Raw genomic sequence first — 24,122 nt, 5'->3', positions numbered from 1 at the left:
AGACGATGCATTATATAATTGTGCACCTGAAACCTGTATAATTTTGTTAAGCACTGTCACCCCAATACATTTACTAAAAAGTGAAAAAAGAATAAATTAAGAAACCCTATTATTTCAATGGCAGACCCAGGGAAAGTAATCATAAAATTGAATATTGTTCTGTACATTACCCATGTAAAAAGAAGTCTCTCCTTCTTTAGCAAAATCATCCAGGTAAGAAATCCCCAAGGGTTGTATGGGGCTTTCCCCAATTCCACGAAGCAAATTGCCCATTAGGACATATACCCATGTATATGAGTCAGATTCCTTTTCCCAACCTATGTAGGCAAGAGAGTGTTCTATTTTAATCAGGTGTTCATATTTTTGTTCTTTACTATATTGAAAATTAACCTCTAAAGAGTTATACATTCCCAGGAAAACATAAATGTATCTTTTCCTCTACCTCATTTATTTTTATTTTTAATCTCTTCATATTAGGTAGAAAAACCTTTAATGGGTGTTATAATTTGTAATTATATATTATGATTTGTGTTTTAATAGGTAAAAAAATCTTGGTGTAATAATTTCCCATTTGTTTCACAAAAAGTAAAGTTACATTTTAATATATGTATTCACTTCCCTCTTTATTTTAAATGCACATATTTTTTCCTATTTCCTACCAAAATATTACTCTTTTTTATTTTTCTAAAAGCTTTTTATATATTATATATTAAGACTATTGTAAAATGCAAGTGTTTTTTCCTATTTGTTTTAAATCAATTTTGCTAATCATTTTTACAGATATAATTAAGTTGATAAATTTTAGAGTATTTATTAGTGATGCTAATATTCACTAGTGTCAATTAAATTCTTACCTTTTCCCTCTTTCTCGGGTGATGTTTTGAGTAACACATTTTGATTAATTGAACAGGTTGCTAAGCTTGATGTTGAGTTCTCTTGTGGATTAATATAGGCTTCTTTAGAATACCTGTAACTGTAATAACATCACTAGATTTAACTTTTAAAAATGTTTATTGATTTTAGAGAGAGAGGAAGACACACACACAGAGAGACAGAGAGAGAGAGAGAAAGAGAGAGAAACATCAATTCACTATTGCAGCCACCTATGCATCTATGCATTTATTGATTGACTCTTATATATGCCCTGACTAGGGATTGAAACTGAAACATTGACATATTAGGAGAAAGCTCCAACGAATTGAGCTACCAAGGCAGGGCCTAGATTTAAATTTTTGTTTAGCTACTGAATATTTTTACTTTTCCCAGAAATACAGAGAAAATTTCCTCTTTATTTGCACCACTCTCTTCTCCAAATAATATGAATTCTTTTTGTCAACTTCCCAACTTCTATTTTAGGTGATGAATGAAAGTGAAATGGGGGTGTTCTCTAAGCAATAGCATTTACTACTCCTCAGGCAAGGATTATCCTGTTACTATCATCCCAGGAGTGTTTATAAACTGGTCAAGGTGTGAAATATCTTGGTTTTATGCCTTTTTCTTAAAAAACAACAACCTTCTTACTGAATCTTCCATCCCATTTGAATCATCTTCAAAGATAGTAACAATTTAAACTATCTGGTAAACTTTATAACATTTAATAAACTTTGGAACAGTTCTTTTCCAAATCAATCTGTAAGACATACTAACTCACCTACATTTTCTATCAATAATTTGTTATATTTTCTTTCATGAACACACACACACACACACACACACACACACACACACACACACACACTATCATAATCCTGACTCTTCAATCTTAGTTTAAAAAGTTCTAATTGATTTTCATTTGACGTGGAAGAACTTAAGAATAACAGTTGATAGAGCTAGAATGGGGACACATGCTGATATCCAAAAACAGTGAGGCACCTCATGAGCTCCAAGGACAGCCTACTATATGCCAGGTATTAATACTCAGCTCCAAAAAACAAAGAAACAAACAAACAAAAAACCTAGAGATAAATCATAGTTTTTATACTTAGGGAATTTGACACTCTCTAATATGAGCATATATGATACAAATGATAAATTTAATACACTGGATCCTGAGCTGTCACAAGAAAAAAGGGATGATACACTTTACTTGAGGTCAAGGGGATTGGATTAGAGAAGACTTCTCAGTGAGGATGGCATGTGAGATGAATCTTGAAGATAGATAGGAGTTTCATAGCTAGATAAAGTATTCAAGATAGTAAGAAACACCAGGTGCAGAGGTATGACTTATTAGGGCTTATTCGGGAAACTGCAGGCCTGGGGTGTGATACTGGATCATGGAGAGCAGTGTAAAATGAAGTTAGGAAGATAGATAAGGACTAAATCAATGAACAACCTGTATATGTAAATGAGTATAGATATTAATCCACAGGGAAGCAGTATTCAATATTTTTGACTGTGACCAACAGTAAGAAATGCATTTTGTATCACGATCACAATACGTACATATGCACGCACATTACACACTAACAACCAAAAGTTTCAATCAACAATATTTGTTTCTATTCACATTGTATGTTCTTCTATTTTATTCAATTCGATCCTATCCTATTGTTGGTTTCAATAATTAACCGAATCAATTTTTTGGTCCACTAGTAGTTCAGAATCTGAAGTTTAAAAAACACTTCTGTAGAAATTGGGAGTTTTAAGCAGGGATAAAATAATTAAATTTGCATTTTAAAATGAATACTCTAATATAGAATATGAGTTAGAATGGAGGATAGACTGGCAGCAAAAAGTCCAGGCCAGAAAGGAGGGAAGCCTCAAGCAGGTTTGGGACAATGGGATGAAAGGATAGTACAACTTTGCCAGATAGACAGAATAAGCAAGATTTCATGACCACTGGTCATTTGTGTTGAAATAAAGAAAAAGTCTAGGATGAATGAAGCCCTTGACTTTGGTTTGAGTTTCTTTGTTGGTAGATATGAATCATGGAAAGAGTGAATGTGAAAAATCCGAGCTGATTTTGGTACAGGGATGAATTCAGTTTTTAATATATGGATGGGAAATGCTTGTAGGATGTTAAATTGGAGATGCTCATGAGGTGGGTGATTATTTAGATCTTGAGTGTAAGGAAAAGTCACCACGCATAGGTGATAGCTGCATTTAATGCGTACAATCCATATGAATCATCTAGAATGAAAAGTGAAGGAGATTGAAGAGGGAATTTAGGGGATAACTGATAGTTTGGTGTCAGCAGCTGAAGAAAAGGGTGAGCATGATGAAGAAACCACAAAGATAGGAAATAAATCAAGAGAAAATAATACAGTGAAAATCAGAAGGAGAAGTACCAGGAAGAAGAAGGTGCTTACGAAAGTCAAATATGGGGGTGGTGGAGGAATTAATATGGAACCAAAGGCATGATTGTTGGCTTTGGCAATGAGTAGGTAATTAATGTTTTTAGCAGAAACTGCTCGTTGTCTCTCAATATCCATTCTTCTCTCTTTCCATTGGGATGGGTGGGATTTTTAGCTAGTAGCATGCCAACTTGGAATAAAGTCTATTTTTTCTAATGTCTTCATATCTGGATGTGAAACGTAAATAAGTTTTGGCCAATGTGAAGTCAGTGGAAGTGCTGTGCTTCCGAAAATATTCCCTAACCCCCAGGCTGTGTACACTCTGTTTCTTCTTGTTCTTCCCCTTCCTCTGTCCTGTTGCCTGGCCACAATTTGGACCATTGCAGAGCAATCTGATAAAAAGAGGCATGGAGTTACCATCCCTGGGACAGCTACATTAACTTTGTGTGTGAAAAATAAACCTCTATCTTATTTAAACCACCCCTGTTTTAGGTTTGCTGCCGTTAGTATCTGACTCTAGGTTTTTATTATTTATTTATTTATTTCAGAGAGGGAGAGAGAGATAGAAACATCAATGATGAGAGAGAATCATTGGCCAGCTGCTTCTGCATGCCCCTTATTGAGGATTGAGCCCACAACCCAGGCATGTGCCCTGACTGAGAATTGAACCGTGATCTCCTGGTTCATAGGTTGATGCTCAACCACTGAGCCACGCTGGCCAGGCCTGACTCTAATCTTAACTACACAGTCATCTTAGGAAGAACACTCTCAATGGCTATGGTACCGGGGAAACCCATATTGCAGTAGGTTGAGTGGTGAAATTTATTGAATATATAAAATCTTGTAGGCGAAGGCGTGAACATACATATATGTTACACTAAAAAGTCATAGAGATCTTACTTATTTCTGATAAAACTGTACACTTTATTCAATGCTATTTACATTTCAAATTCAGTGAAAGCCAGGGTATCTAATGCAATGAGTTAACTATTACATACAAAATAAACTCCATTTCTACACATATTTACTGGGTATTGCTCTCAAAAGGTGACTGCTTATCTAAAAGAAAAATAATTAATTCTACCATTAATTTAAAAGTAAATGGTAATTAATGACACAGAGCTGTTTAACACTTACTATCCCATGAAGAAATGTGGTAAAGCAGTCAAAATACTTCCAATGCCCATAATGAAGCAACCAATTCCAATTATTTTTGGTCTGTGTAGTTTGGATCCAAAGTAACTCACAAATACAATCACAAACAAATTTCCTAGAAAGAGGACAACATTATTTTTATATGTTCACTATAGCAAAAACCGAGTCTAATTTTGTGCTCAGTAGAATGGAAGGCCCCAGAATGAACACACATAGAGCATAGAACATGGTATCATCCCTCAAAGACCATGCAATTGAATTGAGAAGATGAAACACACTTATAATAAACCACTCACTGTAAAGTTTTATGGTATCAATTATAAGTAGAATAGGTTTCAATACAAAAAAAAGCTCTTGACTTACTTGCAATATTAGTGAAGCAATATTTTATTGCAGAATTTGGAGTTAACTGGATTGCACTGGAATGGAGAAAATGGAGAAAAGCTTTCTGACCTGAGGGAAAGGTATTTATTCATGCATTTATTTGTTCACTCTAGCATTCTTTAAAATCCAATTAAATACTTGCCATGGTTGGGATCCAGAAATACATAAAAATGAACCATGATATCTGTCTGTCCTCAAGATGCTTACATACCAGTGATGAAAACATACAAATAGACAGATGTGCTGTTAGACCACAGAAAGGGGAAGCTTATATTAATTAAGCATTTCAGAAAAGTTTCCTGGAGGAGGGGTCAGGAGATTGAATACTGAGTATAAATTATTTACATTAAAAAGGGGAAAAAGAGCATTCCAAGTGGAGGGAGTCACAACCAATTCTGATCCATCTGAGCTACAAGTATAATAACAAACAGACAACAACCAAGAATTACTGAACATTTGATGAAAAAAAAAAAATAGCAGGAAATAAGAGCCACCAAAATGAACTGGCAGATAAAGTAACCTGTGAGGAAATAGTTAAATAAAAAAAACTAAAAAGAGGAGAAACTGAAAGAAGTGTATTTAGTATTTTAGAGTTACGTGGATATCCATAAAAGAACTGAAAGGCTAAAATTAATAAGAGAATACTAAAGTATTATAAATGTAAAATATCATTAAAATGCACTTGTTGAAGCCTGATAGGATAAGATGAGAGACAGCATCAAATAATATTGTTGGAACATAAAAATAAAAAGGTAGAATTTTAGAAAGAAAAACGTAAAGAAAAACTAGCCAGAAAATTTAATATTCATCATATATATGCTTCAGAAGAAAATGGAGGGGAAGAAATAAATGTAAAATTGTAAAACAAATTCAGTGAAGTAAACGAAGTCTCAAGCCTTCAGATGAAAATTTCTCCACCATAAGTAATGTAAAAGCCATAATCCTGGGTGTATGCTGGTAAAATTTCTGAAATTCAGGAATAAAGAGGAGGTACCTGTCGGTGCATGACAACGATACTGGTAATGATTTATCATACAACATTAGGTACATAAAACAGTAGATAAATGTTTTTAAATGTTCTGAGGAAAAATAGATTTTGAACTTTTATTTATATACTCAGACAAATTATCACTTGACTATGATAGTAAAATAAATACATTTTACAACAAGCAAGGGGTCAGAAAACGTCATGTTTTCAAATATTTCTGGAAAAAATAACTGCATGAAAATAATCTTCAGAAAAAAAATAAACATGAGATTTGAAGTCGTAAGAGTCAAGAAACAGTGGTAAGCAAAGAAACCAGTAAAACTCATATCCAAGTCAAAATAAGTGCTGTCAAACAGCTACAAGGTTTAACAAAAATATTAAGAATCAGTTTTGCAATAAAAAGAGACATACAGTAAATTAGAATTTAAAGAGACATATAATAAATTAGATTATTTAATTAAATAGATTAACAGACTAATACTAACATCCTAGATGGTATCACTAAACCAGGGAGGTAAAAGAGTGAAGGATATTTATTTAGGGTGTAATATCCTTTGGATCATGAAAAGTCAGAATTCATAACAAAAACATAGATGTGTCTTCCTTCATACAATTATTTTTTACTCAGTATCTAAATACTAGAGGCCCGTTGCATGAAATTCGTTCAAGAGGCTCGGCCCTCGCCACCGCAGTGGCTGTCTCGGCCCCCACCTGCCGCCACGGTGGCCGCCTCTACCTCAGCCCTTGCCCGCCGCAGCGGCCAGTGTGTGTGTGTTGGGGGGTGGGGGTGGTGGGGGCTCTGCCTCAGTCCCCGCCACTGAGGCAGCCACCACGGCCCTTGCAGCTCTGGCTTCATCCTGAAGGTCGTCTGGAAAGATGTCCAGAAGGACATCCGGTCTAATTAGCATATTATGCTTTTATTATTATAGACATTTTAAAGTTAAAAGATAAACAACAAATTGTAGAAAATATTTGTAATCTATACAACAGACATAATTTTAAAGTCCTTTTAAGTTATTAAACAGTGAGAAAAAAAGGAAAAAGGGGCAGAGGCAATGAGCTCTAATTTATAAAATAAGATAAAATAATGTTCAATAATCATATAAAACCCTCATTACTATGAGAGAAATCTAAATCAAAATGAAAACAACAAAGCAAGGGACTAAAAAAAGACTTTTAACCCCAAATTTTACACCCAGTTAAACAGTAGAAACTTAACAGAGGTTCTTCTAAAGCTGTTCTTCCCTCCTCAAATAATCAAAATAATAATTCTCTCTCCAATTAGAAAAAAACTTTTTTTTTTTTTTTTTTGCATTAGGGAATCTTGAGAGAGGGAAGGTAAAGCCTGAAAAGTATTTGTTTGTAAGTAATGAGATTGTATAAATCAGGGTTTTTCAACCTCTGTACTATTGACATTCTGGGATGGATGTCAATGTTGGGGCTGCTCTGTGCTCTGTAGGATGTTCAGTACATTCCTGACTTTTACTACAAGATGCCATTAGCAACCCCTCCCCCCTCAGTTATGACAACACAAAATGTCTTCAGATGTTGCCAAATGGAGGCAAATTTATCCATTATTGAGAACCAGTGGTGAAGAGCATATATGCAAATCTGGTTACTAAGTAATAATCAAAAGAGAAATAAAACTTACCAATTTCAAAGCTTCCATCAATTAAGCCAGCAACAGAAGATGTTAAGTCAAATCTCCTTTCTATTTGGGTGATGGAACTTTTCATAATGGCTCCACTTAGTGCCCTAGAAATAAAGGTGAATGAGAGGGCTGCCAAGAACATCTAAGAAAAAGCAGAAGGGAAAGGAAAAATGCTTACTCACAGAACTACATGTTTATATGTTAATTAAAATAGCCTTTCCTCTTTACTTAAAAACATTATTTTATCATAAAAAACATAGCTTTCCTCTGTACTGACTGGTACTTCTTAGACCTTTTTCAGTATAATGTTAGCATCACTATACTAATAAAGCATCATTTTCTAACATGATTACAACATCAGATTTTTAAATTAATGTCAGGAACTAATTGATAAGAAACTAGATAGTTGTCTGAGGTGGCTATGATGATAAGCTATTATTCCCAAAATGAATAGTATAGGCTAACTTTGAGGATAAAGGCTACATGTTCTCAAACATAGCACTACCAGGAAAGCCAGGTGAAAACAATGGAAAGTTTTCATTTATTAAACACCACTACTATTGGAGAAATCCAAATTAAAATGAAGAAAACAAAGCAGTACATTTAATGTTCTAAAAGCTATTTTTAATCTCAGAGGTTGTAGATGTTTTATTTTCAATTTCATGTTAACAAAATTTATTGATTCATCCTTCTTACAGTCCATATTCATACTCATAAGTTCCTTTTGCTTCTAGTATGAAAATCTAATCTTGTTATGGATTTACATGTTTCTATACCCCACTCAGTTCATATGTTGAAACCATAATCTCTTTATCATGTGGAACCCTCATAATAAGATTATTGTCCTTATTAGAGTTTGCTTCTCTCTTTCCTTGCCATGCAAAGACCCCCCCCCCCAAAAAAAAGATAACCATCTGAAAATCAGAAAGTGGGTTCTCACCAGAACCCAGCCATGTTGGGTTCCAATCCCTAGAACTGTGAGAAGTCAATTTAAGTTGTTTAAGCCACTGAGTCTACAGTATTCTGTTAGAGCAGGTCACGCTGACTTAGACAAGCCCTTCTCATTACCTCCTACACTACCAGTGGTAGCTACCACCCTGACTAGCATGGATTATTGCATTAGCCTCCTAATAGATCTTTCTGCATCTGTTCTTATCTGCAGTCTTTTCTCAACACAGTATCTAGAAAAAGTCTTCCTAACTGAATATTAGATCATGCCAACATTTCCTTTCCTCCCATCCCAGTCACAGTAATTTCTAGTCTTTCCAATGGCCTATAGCACCCTAAATAACTTGGCCTCTCCCACTGGATATCCCTTCCCCACGAATACTCCTTTTTACCTTTCTAATCTTATGCTCTGTTTCTCTCTCTTTCCCTTCCTCTCTCTCTAAAATTAATAAAAACATATCCTCAGGTGAGAATGAGAGAGATAGATAGATAGATAGATAGAGAGAGAGAGAGAGAGAGAGAAGATGTAGAGAGCTTTCATGCCTTTTTTCCAACATATAAAGACACAATGAGAAGACACCTATCTATGAATCAAGGAGTGGACCATTGTGTAAATGTACCATCTACACAATGGAATACTATGCTGCTGTAAAAAGAAGGAATTCTTACCATTTGCAACAGCATGGATGGAACTAGAGAGCATTATGCTAAGTGAAATAAGCCAGTCAGAGAAAGATAAATATCACATGATCTCACTCATTTGTGGAATATAATGAACAACATAAACTGATGAACAAAAACAGATCCAGAGACAGAGAAACATCGATCAGACCGTCAAACCTCAGAGGGAAAGTAGGGGAGGGAGGGGGTAAGGGGGAGAGATCAACCAAAGGATTTGTATGCATGCATATAAGCCTAACCAACGGACACAGACAACAGGGGGGTGAGGGCATGAGTGGGGGTTGGGGAGCAATGGGGGGATAAGAACACATATGTAATATCTTAATCAACAAAGAAAAAAAAGTGGACGATTGCCAACACATTGATCATATATTTCTCAGCCTCCAGAACTATAAGAAATCAGTGTTTGTTGCTTGAGCCACTGTATTTTTGTTAGAGCTGCCTGAACATGTGGGAAAATATATTCCATGTAAATAAGAACCTAAAGAGAATAGGGGTAGCAGTAGTTATATCAAACAAAATATATTTTAAGACAAAGATCATCACAAGAGAAAAAGAAGAACATTATATAATGATAAAGGGTTAATTTATTAGGAAGTTATAACAATTATAAATATACATACACCTAACATCAGAACACCCAAATGTATGAAGCAAACATTGACAGAGCTAAAGGTAGAAATGAAAACACAATAAGAGTAAGAGATTCATACCTCACTTTCAATATGAACAACCAGACAAAAAATCATAAGGAAACATTGGACTTGAACAACACCATAAGCCATTGGACCTAATTGGTCTTAGGTATATACAGAACACTCCACCAAGAAGCACCAGAATATACATTTTTCTCAAGTGCAAATGAAACATTCTCTATGAGAGACCACATATTAGACCACAAAACATCTTAAAAATTTAATAGGATTGAAATAATATAATGTATCTTTTCTGATCACAATGGAATAAAACTAGAAATCAATAGCAGGAGGAAGCCAAAACCGGTTTGGCTCAGTGGATAGAGTGTCGGCCTGTGGACTCAAGGGTCCCAGGTTCGATTCCGGTCAAGGGCATGTACCTTGGTTGCGGGCACATCCCCAGTAGGGGGTGTGCAAGAGGCAGCTGATCGATGTTTGTAACTCTCTATCCCTCTCTCTTCCTCTCTGTAAAAAATCAATAAAATATATTAAAAAAAATAGCAGGAGGAAGTTGGGAAAATCCACAAATATGTGGAAATTAACAACATACTCTTAAACAACCTGTGGATCAAAGAATAAATCACAAAGGAATTTAGGAAATACTTGAAAAACAAATGAAAATACAACATATTAAACCATCTGGGATATAGTAAAAGCAGGACTAAGGGGAAAGTTTAAAGTGATAAATGATTACATTAAAAGTAAATATCTCAAATCAACAACTTAACCTTACACCTCAAAAAGAAGAATAAACTAAATCCAAAGTTATCAAAAGGAAGGAAATAATAAAGATTAGAGGTAAATAAAAAATGGAATATAAAGCAATTAATGAAACTAAGACTTAGATTTTTTAAGAGATCAACAAAATTGACAAACCCTAAGCAAGATTAAGAAAAAGAGAGAAGATTCAAATAGCTAACATTACAAATGAAAGAGGAAACATTACAAATGATGTCACAGAAATAAAATAAATTATGAAACTACTATGAGCAATTACATGCTAACAAATTGGCTAATCTTAAGAAATGAATAAGTTACTAGAAATATACAACTTACCAAGATTGAATCATCTATAATAATAATAAAAGCATAATATGCTAATTAGACCAGAGAGCGGAATGACCTTTCGGATGTCATTCTGGACGAAGCTGGGGCTGCAAGGGCCGAGGCAAGCCGTCAAGGCTGCGAGGGTCAAGCCCCTTGCATGAATTTCGTGCATTGTGCCTCTAGTGAAGAAACAAAAAGCCTAAATATATCTAAATCTAGTGAGGAGATTGAAGCAGTAATAAAAAGGAAACTTCCAACAAAGAAAGCCCATGACTAGATGGCTTTACTGGAGATTCTATCAAACATGTAAAGGAATATTAATGCTAATCCTTCTCAAACTCTTCCAAAGAATCAAAGAGGAGGGAACACTTCCAAATTCATTCCATCATGTCACATCAAAACCAGACAAAGACATCAACAGATCAAAAAGAAACCTACAGATCAATATCCCAGATGAATATTGATGCAAAAATCTTCAACAAAATACTAGCAAACAGAATCTAATAATACATTAAGAAGATCCTACACTTTGACCAAGTGGAATTTATACCTGGAATGCACATTTGGTTCAACATATGAAAATCAATCAGTGTATCACATTAACAAAATGAAAGACAAAACCATGTGATTATATTAACAGATGCAGAAAAGCAATGGACAGAATTCAACACCCTTTTGTGATAAAAACATTCAACAAATTAAGAACAGAAGAAAGTACCTTCACATAATATAAACCATATATGAAAAGCACATAGTTAACATCATACTCAATGGTAAAACACTGAAAAGGCAGGTATGCCAATTCTGTCCTCTTCTATTCAACAGGGTTAATGCTGGAAGTTCTACCCAGAGTAACTCTGGCAAGAAAAATAAATAAAATGTAGACAGTTCATAAGTGAAGAAGTAAAATTGTCCCTGTTTGCTATATGTAGAAAACTCTAAAGACTCCACAAATAAGAACTAATAAATGAATTCAGTAAAGATGTAGAATACAAAATCAACACTGAAAAAGTTGCATTTCTATACAAATTTCTATGCACTAACAACAAAATTATCTGAAAAGAAATTAGGAAAATAATCATTTACATGGAAAAATATCAAGAAGTCTAATGATGCCAAGTGCTGGAGAGAACATGTATCCTGATTTTCTCTTATAAATTCCTTATGAACATGTAAATTATTGTGACCACTTAAATAGCAATTTAGCATTATCTTGTAAAATTGAATATTTACATATTCTATATTCTAGCAATTTCAGTCAAAGGTAATGGCAAGAAAAACTATGGGTATACCAGGAGATATGCATGAGAATATTCATATGTACATTATTTATAATATAAAATCCCTGAAAACAATCTAAATGCCCATAGAGAAATAAATTATGATATCTTCATATAGTAACATTATATATAGCATTAAAATGTACAGATCACTTCTATGTGACTAAATAATTTAATAAGCAAATTGTATATATATTTCATCTGTAATAGGGAGATAATAGCATCTGGCTGACAGAATTGGGGTAAGAAATTATGGTAGAAATCCAAGAAGTAAATAGAAGTAAATAAATTTAAGTAAAACACTAGAATAGTGCCTGGCATATAGTAAGTGTTCCATAAATTTTAGCTATTATTGTTACTATTACTTCTCTGATCTTCATTATTGGCCTGCAATTAACTTTATACACACTGCTAACTTTAAAAATAAAAAATCCTCACCTGAGGATACCTTTCTGTTGATTTTTCGAGAGAGTGGAAGGGAAAGGGAGAGACACAGAGAGAGAGAAACATTGATGTGAGAGAGACACATCAATTGATTGCCTTCCACATGCACCCTGAACAGGGCCGGAAGCCTTCATCCAAGGCATGTGCCCTTGACTGGAATTGAACCTAGGACCCTTCAGTCAGCAGGCTGACACTCTATCCACTGTGCAAACCGGCTAGAGCTAACTTGCTAACTTTTCTCCAAATACTACAAGGGACCACTCTGTTTATTTGCTTCAGCCAGTTTGTTGTTGCCTTGCTATGCATATGCAAATAAAATCACTGTAACCCTCAATATTTAAAAACAGAAATAATCTAGCATAGCATATTACCCCCAGACAGAAGAATGTAATGCAATTGCATTAACCAATACTTTTTCCTTGTGACTGCCATTCTGCTTAAATATTATTCAAATATTTCATCAGAACAGACTTTACCAGCAATCTCTAAAAACAAACAAAAGTCATGTTCCCTGGACAAAGTTAAAATAGACCTTATATAACATTACTGGAATTGAGAATGATCTCTGTGGTCTTTTTAAAAAATTGCATTTATTGGGGTGATCTTGGTCTATAAAACCATATAGGTCTCAAGTGTACACTCAACAAAACATCTTCACACTGCATTGTGTGCCCATCACCCCAAGCAACACCTCTTTTCTTCCCCATTTCCCCCAGCCTTCCTTTGCCCACCTCCATCTCAGCTTGATAAGACAACAAATTTGACTGAGGAAAATTAAACTAGGAGTAAAAAGTCAGCTGTGATTTTTTATTTCCTCACAACTTCCCTAATGGGGTTTAAAGGCTTTGACTTGGGTTCAAGGGTTTTCAATTTACTAGTTAGATGACATGAGGCAAATCTTCAATGTCTCCGAGTCTTGGTACCTTCAAGGAGTACATTTTCATGTCTATGAAAACCCCTAATATGGTCTATATTATTTAGTGTCTCACAGTTTTGTGGCAAAAGCAAGATTATTACTTTTACTAACTTGCACATGGACACATTCAATAGCTTTCCTAAGTCAGCAACTAGGCCAGGTCTTTTGATTGTTATTGCAGATCTCTTTTCCATTAAACAATATGTAAGTTATTAAAATAAAATATGCTAGCCTCTAAAAGGTCAAGACTACAAAGTAATTCACAAGACTGAGTAATCTTCTCTGGTTATAGGTCAATTGTAAGACTATTTTTACATATCCATTATCCAACAATTTTATTTTAATCACATTTACAAATATCTTTTGGCCCATCAAGAACCAAAGAAAACATAACAAATTATCTTTAAATATTTAACATTAATAAACTCTTAGCCATCAGAAATATTACCAAAAATATATTTTTCAGATTTAAAACTGATTTAAATCAAGATATGGATTACTCTTTTAATATTTCAATGTATGCTTCAGTTGAAAACTAATTTGAAGTATAATGCTCTTTTTAAAAGACTGGTAGCCTTTTATTTAAAGAAAAAAATCTCCCTTTCACTTATTTTAGTTTGAAAACATGAAACTCATTCCACCTTGAATCCATCGCAGCATTTACTTTTTTCTTTCCTTGATGGTTGTGCCTCTGCTGTCTTATTTAAATCTTGATTTGGGTCCATCGTTGAACTCCAGGTATTATGTGACTATTTTCAATTGTCCCCGATGTTTTGTTCAAAACAATGACCTATTCAGGAAGAAAGAGTGTAACTTATTTGACTTTAACAATATACAATTCAGAAATCAGAAAAGCTACAAGGTCACCATCAATCAATCAATCCATAAACTACTGATTCATTCAGGGCCTATTATGTCTGGGCACTGGGCTAGGTAAATGTTGGCACACATATACAAAACACAGAGTCCTAGCTTTAGGGAGATTATAATTTAGTTGAAAGATAAATTTATGGAAATAAATTAAAACAACGAACATATAAGATAATATAGAATTACATACTAGGTTAGATGAACAAACATTTTAAAACACATGAAGCTTATGTAACATACATACATCAGGCACATCAGAGCCTTCTTGCATTTGGAACACTAAACAGCACTTCAGCATTATGCTTGGGAGCTGATCTAACAGCAGAATCACCAACAGAAAGTGGAGAAATATGGCACTAATAGACTATGAAAAGGATACCTGATTACAGTATGAGAGCTGAAACAAGAAGGAAGAACCATATGTTTTTTTTTTCCCCTCAACTGGGGACACATGTGTTGGACAACTCAATTTTTTTGTTACTCTGTGCAGTATTGATTTGGGGGTTACAAATAAATTTTAGTAAGTAAGCCAATTTGCAAACCCAGAATCTACAAATAATGAGGATCACCTATATATTTTATTAATTTATTCAACAAGGATTATTGATTCCCTACATTATAAATATATAAACATCATGAATATATAATGTATATTTATTGAATAATGTATAAATATAGAAATGATCACTATCTGAAAATATTACCACTTAAAAATATATGTATTTGATTTTAGAGAGGAAGGGAGAGGGAGAGAGAGATAGAAACATCAATGATGAGAATCATTGATCAGTTGCCTTCTGCACGCCCCCTACTGGGGATCAAACCAACAACCCAAGCATGTGCCCTGACTGGGACAGTAACCTCCTGGTTCATAAGTGGATGGATGCTCACACACTGAGACACACCGGCAGGGTGAAAATATTTTCACTTTTGTATATGTGAATAACACAGGCATGACTGCAGAAACTCACACCTCTGTACATCTATGTTAATCTGTTATTATTCCACTTTTTCCATGTGCTCCTGTGCAATTACTGAGTGGAGTGGAATGAGGATAAAAATCAATAGTTGGGTGGCCCCAAAGTCATAAGCAGCCTTTTGATAAATTTCATGTCTTTTTTTTCATCAACACCTCTTCCTGTATCTTCTTTCAGGATATAAATATTAGAATAAAGTTTCATTGCTTAATTCTATCATTGCAAATCTCTATGAATGATTTGAAAAATGGGTAGTCACCCTTTAGCTTTAGGTTTCTATGTTGATTTTTGGTTACTGAACCAATATTCTTGTAAACTATTATCTCACCACTTTCAGCCTTGCTTTTTGCAATTGATTAAATTATGATTATCCTGTCTCTTGGCCTTTTTAATACCCTATGAATGTCATATGTGTCATCAAAATCTTTCAGAGGATCCTTGTACCATACAAGATAAAATTTATGCTTTCTATTTGAGATACTTCACAAACTAAACCTAGTCCTTACTTTTAGTCTTATTTTCCAAATACCCCACCACAAGCATCTTCAGCCACATGAAACCACTGTCCCTAGAACAAAAACTCTCAGCCCTTTATATGTTTCCTCTGAACCTGTAAGGTTCAGGGTTCCTCATCTCTTGATTGTAATTCTGGCCCAAGTTTCCTCTCTTAGATATGTTCCCACTTCCTCCCCATTGAAATAACTTCTCCCATACTGTTGCTCCCTGGAGCATATACCCTGTAAAGCAGTCATTACTCTTCCTGCATTTCAGTCCATACTTCTCTCCTAGATATTGGGGAAAATATCCAGAAAAAAAGTTGGAAATTCAGGCAACTTTACCCTCATTTCTTAGACTGATTAAGTTGTAATAAGTAACTACAGAGCAATTAGAAATTTGGCCAATCAATATGGGCTTGGCTTAAACCTGAAAAACGTACTTTTCTGTGGACATATATTTTTTTCCCCCTGAGAGTTGCAAACAATGATATATAAATAAATTGCATGTTTAAAAGATAGGAGCACAGACATTCAGATATAGCATTGCAACTCTTTCCTCCCTGAGTGGAACAGCCCAGTTCTGCCTAATTTGATTGGGGTGGAGCAGAGGGCAGACTCTCACCAGCCTCTGCTCATCTCTGTAAAGCTTTTACTATCTGAGGGATCATAGAAAATCCGTGCAAGCAAGTGGCCCAACTTCTACATTGTACCTGTGAAAGTAAGGAGAAAAAAATGGGAAACCGCATTGACTAACTTCTCAGCCCTTTTACGAGGGACTTCCCCCATCCTCTACCTTACTTTGACAATAACAATCATCTTATTAGGTATCCACCTTCCTGAATCAGAGAAGGACCTAACATTTATTGAGTCCTTAGTTTATATCAGGGACTGTGCTGAACATTTTTCCCCCTTTTAATAAGAGATAGAATTATCTGGAAAACCTTTCTTTTTCCTTCACCTTGAGTTAAACTTGAGTAGAAAAGAGGAAACAAGATGTCGGCATGTGACTTTGGGACACCTTCCATTTCTTGATGTTTGTCAACTCACTCTCCACCCTACATTATATACAGTTAAGATTGAATCAAAGAAATAGGGGTTAGGTCTCATAATTGCATAGAGTTAGTCAGAATAATTAACTTGTAACATATTTTGAGAAGGTAACCTGAGTCCCATTTTCACACTTGAAATTCCAGTCCTCTAGAAAGTAATGGGAACAGAGTTTCAAACTTTATATTTAAATTATGAATATCTGATTTTCGGTATTTTATTCTTAAGAGTATAAGAACCAGAGGCTCATCTATTTCCAGATGGGATATTTAATAGGTTTTAAGGGTTTTGAACATAAGTGTGTAGCAGTCACAGGAATAAAGTGTGTAATATTTATCATGTCCATCAAAATATAGGATGTCCTCCCCAAAATGTATACATACTTTAACAGCTGATAGCTCAATTTTGAAAATAAAATGTATTTTAATAAACACTTCCTTTATAATTTGAAGTGTGTGTATACATTTTTTGGGACACCCTATATGTTGTCCTTGAAATTTGTGGAATTTTCTCTCATAGTAAAAAATTTTGAAATTAGAGAAACTCAAAGGCTCTTACCTGAACTCAGAATCCTACAGCAGCAGCAAGAAGTCCATCCCTTTAACTGTTGTTAAAGTCTGTTTTTAAATAGTTAGTTGGCTTTTCTTTTTTATCAGTGCAATGATGATTAACCATCAGGTCATTGTCCTAGGCAGATAGAAGAAAATTAACTAGCTATTCTAAGAGTCTGTTCCAGACTCTTTTTTATTTCTGAGAATAACTTTGTTTAGTTAATTAAACTGGTTTCTTTCTTTTTAAAATTTCTTTATTGATTAAGGTATCACATATTTGTCCTCATCCCCCCATTCCCAACCCAAACCCCTCCCCACGCATGCCCGCACCCCCCTGTTGTCCGTGACCACTGGTTAGGCAGATTTTTTTCTTTAAATATACAAATGAAAGAGATGATAAAACCCTTCCAAATAGAAAACAGTTCAAGGCCTTTAAAAAAAGTCAACAGGTTACTTTAGCATTCAAAAGATAAAACACACCCTTTTTTTTGGAAGGGAGAGAGAGAGAGGGAGAAACATCAATCTATTGCCTCACACATGTGCCCTGATTGAGGATCAAACCCACAACCTATGTATGTGCCCTGTCTGGGAATCAAAGCAGCAACCTTTTGGTATATGGAATGATGCTCCAACCAATTCAGCCACTGGCCAGGGTTAGGATAAACTGTTTTTGCTTGATATTTGTGGGGAACTTCTAATATGATGTGGATGGAAACTGGATGTCTCATATGAAATAGTAAATAACCAATTTATTAAAAGTCTACTGGCCTGGTACACGAAATTCATGCACAGGGTGTGTGTGGAAGGGTGTCCCTCAGCCCGGCCTGCACCCTCTCCAATCTGGAACTCCTCAGGGGATGTCCAACTGCTGGTTTAGGCCCGATCCCACAGGTATTGGGCCTAAACTGGCAGTCGGACATCCCTCTCGCAATCCGGGACTGCTGGCTCCTAACCATCACCTGTCTGCCTGCCTGATTGCCCCTAACTACTCCGCCTGCCAGCCTGCTCACCCCCAACTGCCCCTCTGCCAGCCTTCTCGCCCCCAACTGCCCCCCTGCTGGCCTGCTTGCCCCAACTGCCCCCCCCCCCCGCCAGCCTGATCACCTTCAACTGCCCTCCCCTCCTGGCCTGATCGCCCCTTACCACCTCTGCTCAGCCCCGCCACTATGGCTTTGTCCAGAAGGTCTCCCGGTCTAATTAGCATATTACCCTTTTATTAGTATAGATAGGTTTTCCAAGTGACAAAATTTTAAAAAATGATAAAAGTCAAAACTTCACTTCATGATAGATTACATCAAAGCCTTAAGAAAGAAAGGTTACATAGATTTCTTCTATTGACTTGGCTTTAGAGAAGAGGGGAGCTTGAACCAATTGAAAATTTTCTTTTAGAGGGTTTAAGTTTCATCCCTCATTCATTTAATCACTAAGTCAGACAATTTTGACTCCCTCTGATACCTCAGACATTGGGTTCTGTTCTGGAGATATACTGATTTAAATCTCACATGAAAAAATATGTATATTTGTTATATTATATGCGTAACTATTACATATAGCTATTATATAGAGAATACATTAATAGCTATTATATATATGACTATTATAAAGAACAATACACACACATATACACAGACATAAATATGTAGCAATGTGAGGATGTATCTATATGAACACATTGTTATCCCTTATCACTTCTGAAGGACAATTTTTGAAACAACCTCAGCAATATACGTATAAGTTCTATATATCGGTTATTTGATAGATTAGTGGTATCCTGGTTTATTCTTGAAAGTTTGGAATCATGTGAAGAATCAGAGAGTGTGGAGAGGGAGAGGGGTTTTGGAAATTATTATTTTTAATTAAATATATTTTTATTGATTTTAGAGAGGGAAGGAGAGGGAGTGAGATACAGAAACATCAATGATGAGAGAGAATCATTGATCGGCTGCCTCCTGCATGCCCTACCCTGGGGATTGAGCCCGCAACCTGGGCATGTGCCCTTGATCGGGAATCGAACTGTGACCTCCTGGTTCATAGGTTGATGCTCAACCACTGAGCAACACCGTCTAGGCAGTTTGGGAAATTCTTAATTTCTCAATTAAGGGAAACTGGGAGATTAGGTCCCAGCTCCCAATAGTCCTCTGCTGAATCAGAATCTATATGGCGGTCCCAGCTCACACCCAGGGCATTCTGATTCAGTTGAACAAAGATTATACTTTTTATTCATTTTTAAAAAAATAAGACTTCAGTTAATTTTTATGCAAGGCCAAATTTTGAGAACCACTGTAGCAGAGATAGAGAATATTTTCAGTTGTTCTTGTGGATTTTCCTTTCATTCAGAGTAGGAATACAGTTTAGGTGATCCCATGCTAATGCTTTTCTCTGCAAATTTTTATTCCTCAAGGTACATCCCATAAGGTAAATAGGACAAATTAATAGAGAACCTTTATACTCCCTAAACTAAAGCTATCTGGTGAAATTCTGGAGTGTTTCCAGAGGTCAAAGAGCACTTTTCGTGACCTTTTCTCTGCTGTGACTGTGTAAGTGTTGAGACTGTGCTGTGCGACTTGTGAAAGAATATAGTTGGTTGGAGAAAAGGAGTTGCAACAGTTCTTTCAAGGTCAATATTATGCCAACATCCCTGGGTCAGGAGAATTGCAAAGTTTGCTTTAAAAATCCAGTAATATTTACTTCAGAGATAATCATTACAGTTCTGATGACATGCTATGTTCTTTGAAATCTGATAAATTTTGATGCCAATTTGTCTCTGATACATGCTAACTATATGGACTTATGTAGGTTACTTAAGTTTTCTGCTCATCAATATTCTCATCTAGGAAGACAATGCTTGGGGTAGAATTAAATAATGTGTGTACAGACATTATAGATTCAATTCCTAATATCTAATGAGTGTCATTCTATGAAATTTGTGTACAGCGCTATGAATATTTAAAGTGATTAATTTATATCAAACCAAAGTAAAAATCTAAGACATGTGCCCAGTGCTTTTTCAACAGTTTTCACTCCGGGTTCTCAGGTGGGTGCCCTCAGGTTCAAGCAAATCTGTCACTGCCTGCCCACCTTACCTCCCTGGGCATGGTCAAGAGGAAGCCCCAGGAGACTGTATACTTCTAGAAGGGACCCACATATCCCTACTCATTGACACTAGGCCCCGCCATCATCATAATTCATCTTATTCTGACCATCTCCTTATGCTAGTCACCACCCAAGAAGTTAGGGATTCCATGATCTCTCTCATCAGTTCCTGTCTAATCCCATATCACTCCGCACATCTGTGTTTCTGCCCATCCCCTCTTGTCTCTATCAATCCTAAACTGACTGAGATCCTTCTCTTGATCTTTGTGGAAGTCATGTTTAATCACCAGTAGAATTACCTTTACCTTCAGCCTGTTATCTGAATTTATTTTGCTTTACCTGTTGCTCTAACTTAAACCTGGCCCTTCCCTGGAGTCACTGCCTCTCCTGCTACCATGATCAATGGGGCTGCACCATTCTCCATGCTGTGTCATTGCTCCACACCGGTTGGACTGGTTTCCAGTTTGTATTTCCACTTTCACACCCTCTTGCCTCAGAACCCATCATGCATTGCCGGGAGCCAGTTCCAGCATGTCATAATTACAAGAGTTTCATCAAAAGGTTGATGAAGCTTGGGGGCTCAACAAGGGCTGAGCCACATATGTAATCATTTGTTGGAATGGCTAAAAAACATCTCTCCCAAACCTAAATAGGATAATCATTTGCTGCCAGACAGCTCAAGGCATCTTAATCTACATGTTATTGCCTCCTGTTGGCCAAACACCTGAACAGCTGTAGGCTATTCCCCAATCTGACAATGCTTCTATAAACCCTACCCTTTGAAACCCTACCCTTTGAAGTGTATTATCTCCACCTTGCCTTAGGACAAATTGTGTTAATAAAAAGCACGGAGTCCTGAGACAAGGAGAGTCTTTAGCTCCTTTAGCTGAAGCTCCTCTGACCACCAATGCCTTTCAAAACTATCTTTCGTCTTTGGACTCCTTATTGAATCTATGCACAGCCTTTCTCCAGATTGCTGAACCCTTCGTAATGCTGGGACAAGAACCCCAGCAATTCATATCAACAGACTATCACTTATCCTTCTGTTGGAATTATCTACCAATCCTTAAGTCACTTATTCCATGACAGTTTTAGTTCTTGGCTCAAAGCCAGTCTCTCAAAGTAGTACTGCTATGATAATTGTTGGTGATTTCAACCACCATGAAGAGAATCCTTATCACTCTGGGGCTTCTTAGTTTTTCAACCTTTTCTTTTCCAAAGATATCGCTTCTGTTCACTCCAATGGACATATTCTAGACCTGTCACCCCCAAAAGTATAAGTTCTCCATAATAGCAGTTTCATGGATTGGATTATCACTGTCTTCCAGCTCATACTCTGTAGTACCACAGATGCAACAATGCTTCCACTGACCAGGATCTATAATCCACTGATAGATTATTCCAGGGATTTCACTGTTCTTTATTTTATGTCCTCATTTTCCTCCACACCTGGATTAAATTTAATTGTCATGGTAATCACTTTCTTTGATACACTTTTCAAATCATTTGTGACCCTTGAATCATTATAATTGTTTGATAAAGCTACAGCCTTGATTACATCCAATTCTTAGACACTTCTGTCTATCCATGCTGATGAACGTAATTGAAGAAAAACCTTCTACCATCTTGACTTAAAACTTATGATCATGAAGTTGAAATGGCCCTTTGTTTTGCCAGCTAGAAATCAAGTTCCATTTTCCTTATCATAGTTATCTTGCTTTCTGAGTAACTATTTTCTTTGCTTCATGTCTTTCCTCAAAACTCTCAGTCATCCTTCCTATCCCCACCTTCAGCTATGACTATTTCACTGATGAAAACAAAGAATAAAACTTCCAAGAGCTCCTTTCACCTACATCTATCTATTTAGTGAATCAGTGCCACATGTGTGCCTTCATGACCTGTCCATGCTCTGGCCAAGGCCAACCTCCACTTGTACACCATATTGCCTCCTCTCCTTGTGCTCCCAAGGATATCCATTTTCATTTTCTAAAGAAATGTTTCCATTAGCGCAGAAACATGCTATCGCTTTCCTGTTTTCAAAAATCTTTCTTTTGATTTAATTCCCCTTGTAGGTATTGCGCTATTTCTTGTGTTATTTTTACAGAAGAAACAAAACCTTCTCAAAAAGCTTATATATTGTCATTGTTTTCCATTACTTTCTTCACATTCTTTCCAGAGTACACTTCAATCAAGTTTTTGCCCCCAATCTCCACTCAAACTACTCTTGCCTGCATCATGTTACCTAAATGCTACATATAATGGTCATCATCTGACTTGAACTACTCACAGTATTTTTCAGAGCTGATTATTCCTTCCTTGAGAGGAAATACATTGTAGGAAACCATCCTTAATGCATTTCATATTTTTATACTATTGTAAATTATATTATTTTAATTTCTGCTTAATGCTGGGTATGTAGAAATAAAACAAAATTTTCTTTATTGAATTTGTATCTTGCAACCTTACTAAGTTCACTTAGTAGTTTTAGTGGATTTAAAAAAAATACATTTCTTAGGATTTTTAGTGCTTTAATGTAAGGTAATGTGTATAATACCATTTTGTATGCAAATAAAGACAGTTGCCCTTCTTCCTTTGCAATTTGAATGTTTTTCCCTTCACCCATGCCTTGTTGCACTAGAACCAATAGTGTCCTTTCTAGACTATCATATCCCAAAATAGAAGTGGTTGAAAGCAGGCATCCATCCCTTCCTTGTTCTCAATTATAGAGGAGAAAGTGTTCAGTCTTTCACAGTTATGTATGATGCTAGCTGTAGGTTTTTTGTAGGTGTCAGTTAAAGAAGTTCCCTCCTACTTCTAGTTTTCTGTGAGTATTTCTTATCATTAATGAATGACTTAAGATTCAAAAGTCAATGAAGTAATTCACCCCATCAGTAGCATAAAAAAGAAAAAAAAATCTTAAACTTATATAATCATTTCAAAAGATGCAGACAAGGCACTTGATAAATTTCTTCATTTACTTATCATTAAATCACTTAGCAAACTATGACTGGAAATTCCTTAAGGTAATAAAGAGTATCTGCCAGAACACCTACATAATCCCTACACTTTATTTTTATTGGAAATCAATATATTAATGAATAGGGAGAAAATAAAGGGGTCAATAAATCAAAAATTCAATGAGTTAGGAGGAAGGGGATACTGGGAGTAAGGAGATGAAGAAAAAAAGTGTAAAGATAAACTTATTATTATGGAGTTGTTCTAGGTAATGACAAATACAAAAAAAAGGTGACTAAAGAATGGAGTGACTAAAATAGAAAGGATGAGAACATTTTTTCTGCTGCTCAACAAGGCATAGAAATTCTACTCAAGGCTGTCTCTGTTGCGTCTTCAGGTAATGTGCAAATGTTCTATAAGTGCATTCTCAAATGTGGTAGCAACTAGTTACATGTGGCTATTGAGTACTTCAAATGTGGCTAAGATTACCACAGAATTAAAATTTTTATTTAATTTAATTTATTGTTAAGTAGCCACATGTAGCTAGTGTCTACCTTTATTAGACAGCATTACTTCAGGATATAAGTATGTACCATGGTTGAGATGGAGTAGAAGAAGAACGTTTTTTTCCCAAGAGTGTCACAAAATTT

General features: G+C 35.6%; 1 protein-coding gene across 1 annotated transcript in view; it reads right to left on the bottom strand.

Moving 5' to 3' along the window:
- The window catches only part of LOC307102083 (solute carrier organic anion transporter family member 1B3-like), a gene marked incomplete at its 3' end in the record, with an annotated part of 46,756 nt that extends 29,312 nt beyond the window's left edge, over positions 1-17,444 (bottom strand). Inside the window, exons 1-6 of the mRNA XM_079775526.1 lie at positions 17,432-17,444; positions 14,124-14,272; positions 7,472-7,613; positions 4,431-4,563; positions 855-973; positions 171-317 (exon numbers count right to left, since the gene is read on the bottom strand). Coding sequence (XP_079631652.1) covers positions 171-317; positions 855-973; positions 4,431-4,563; positions 7,472-7,613; positions 14,124-14,207 — 625 coding nt within the window. The 5' untranslated portion in view covers positions 14,208-14,272; positions 17,432-17,444. The remainder of the gene's footprint in view (positions 1-170; positions 318-854; positions 974-4,430; positions 4,564-7,471; positions 7,614-14,123; positions 14,273-17,431) is intronic.
- Between the last annotated feature and the right edge of the window lie 6,678 nt (positions 17,445-24,122).

This window comes from Cnephaeus nilssonii (genome assembly GCF_951640355.1).
Source record: "Cnephaeus nilssonii genome assembly, chromosome: 6".
In the NCBI taxonomy this organism is placed as follows: domain Eukaryota; kingdom Metazoa; phylum Chordata; class Mammalia; order Chiroptera; family Vespertilionidae; genus Cnephaeus; species Cnephaeus nilssonii.
Note: the sequence above shows the minus strand (reverse complement) of the source record. Positions and strands in the feature narration are given on the sequence as shown.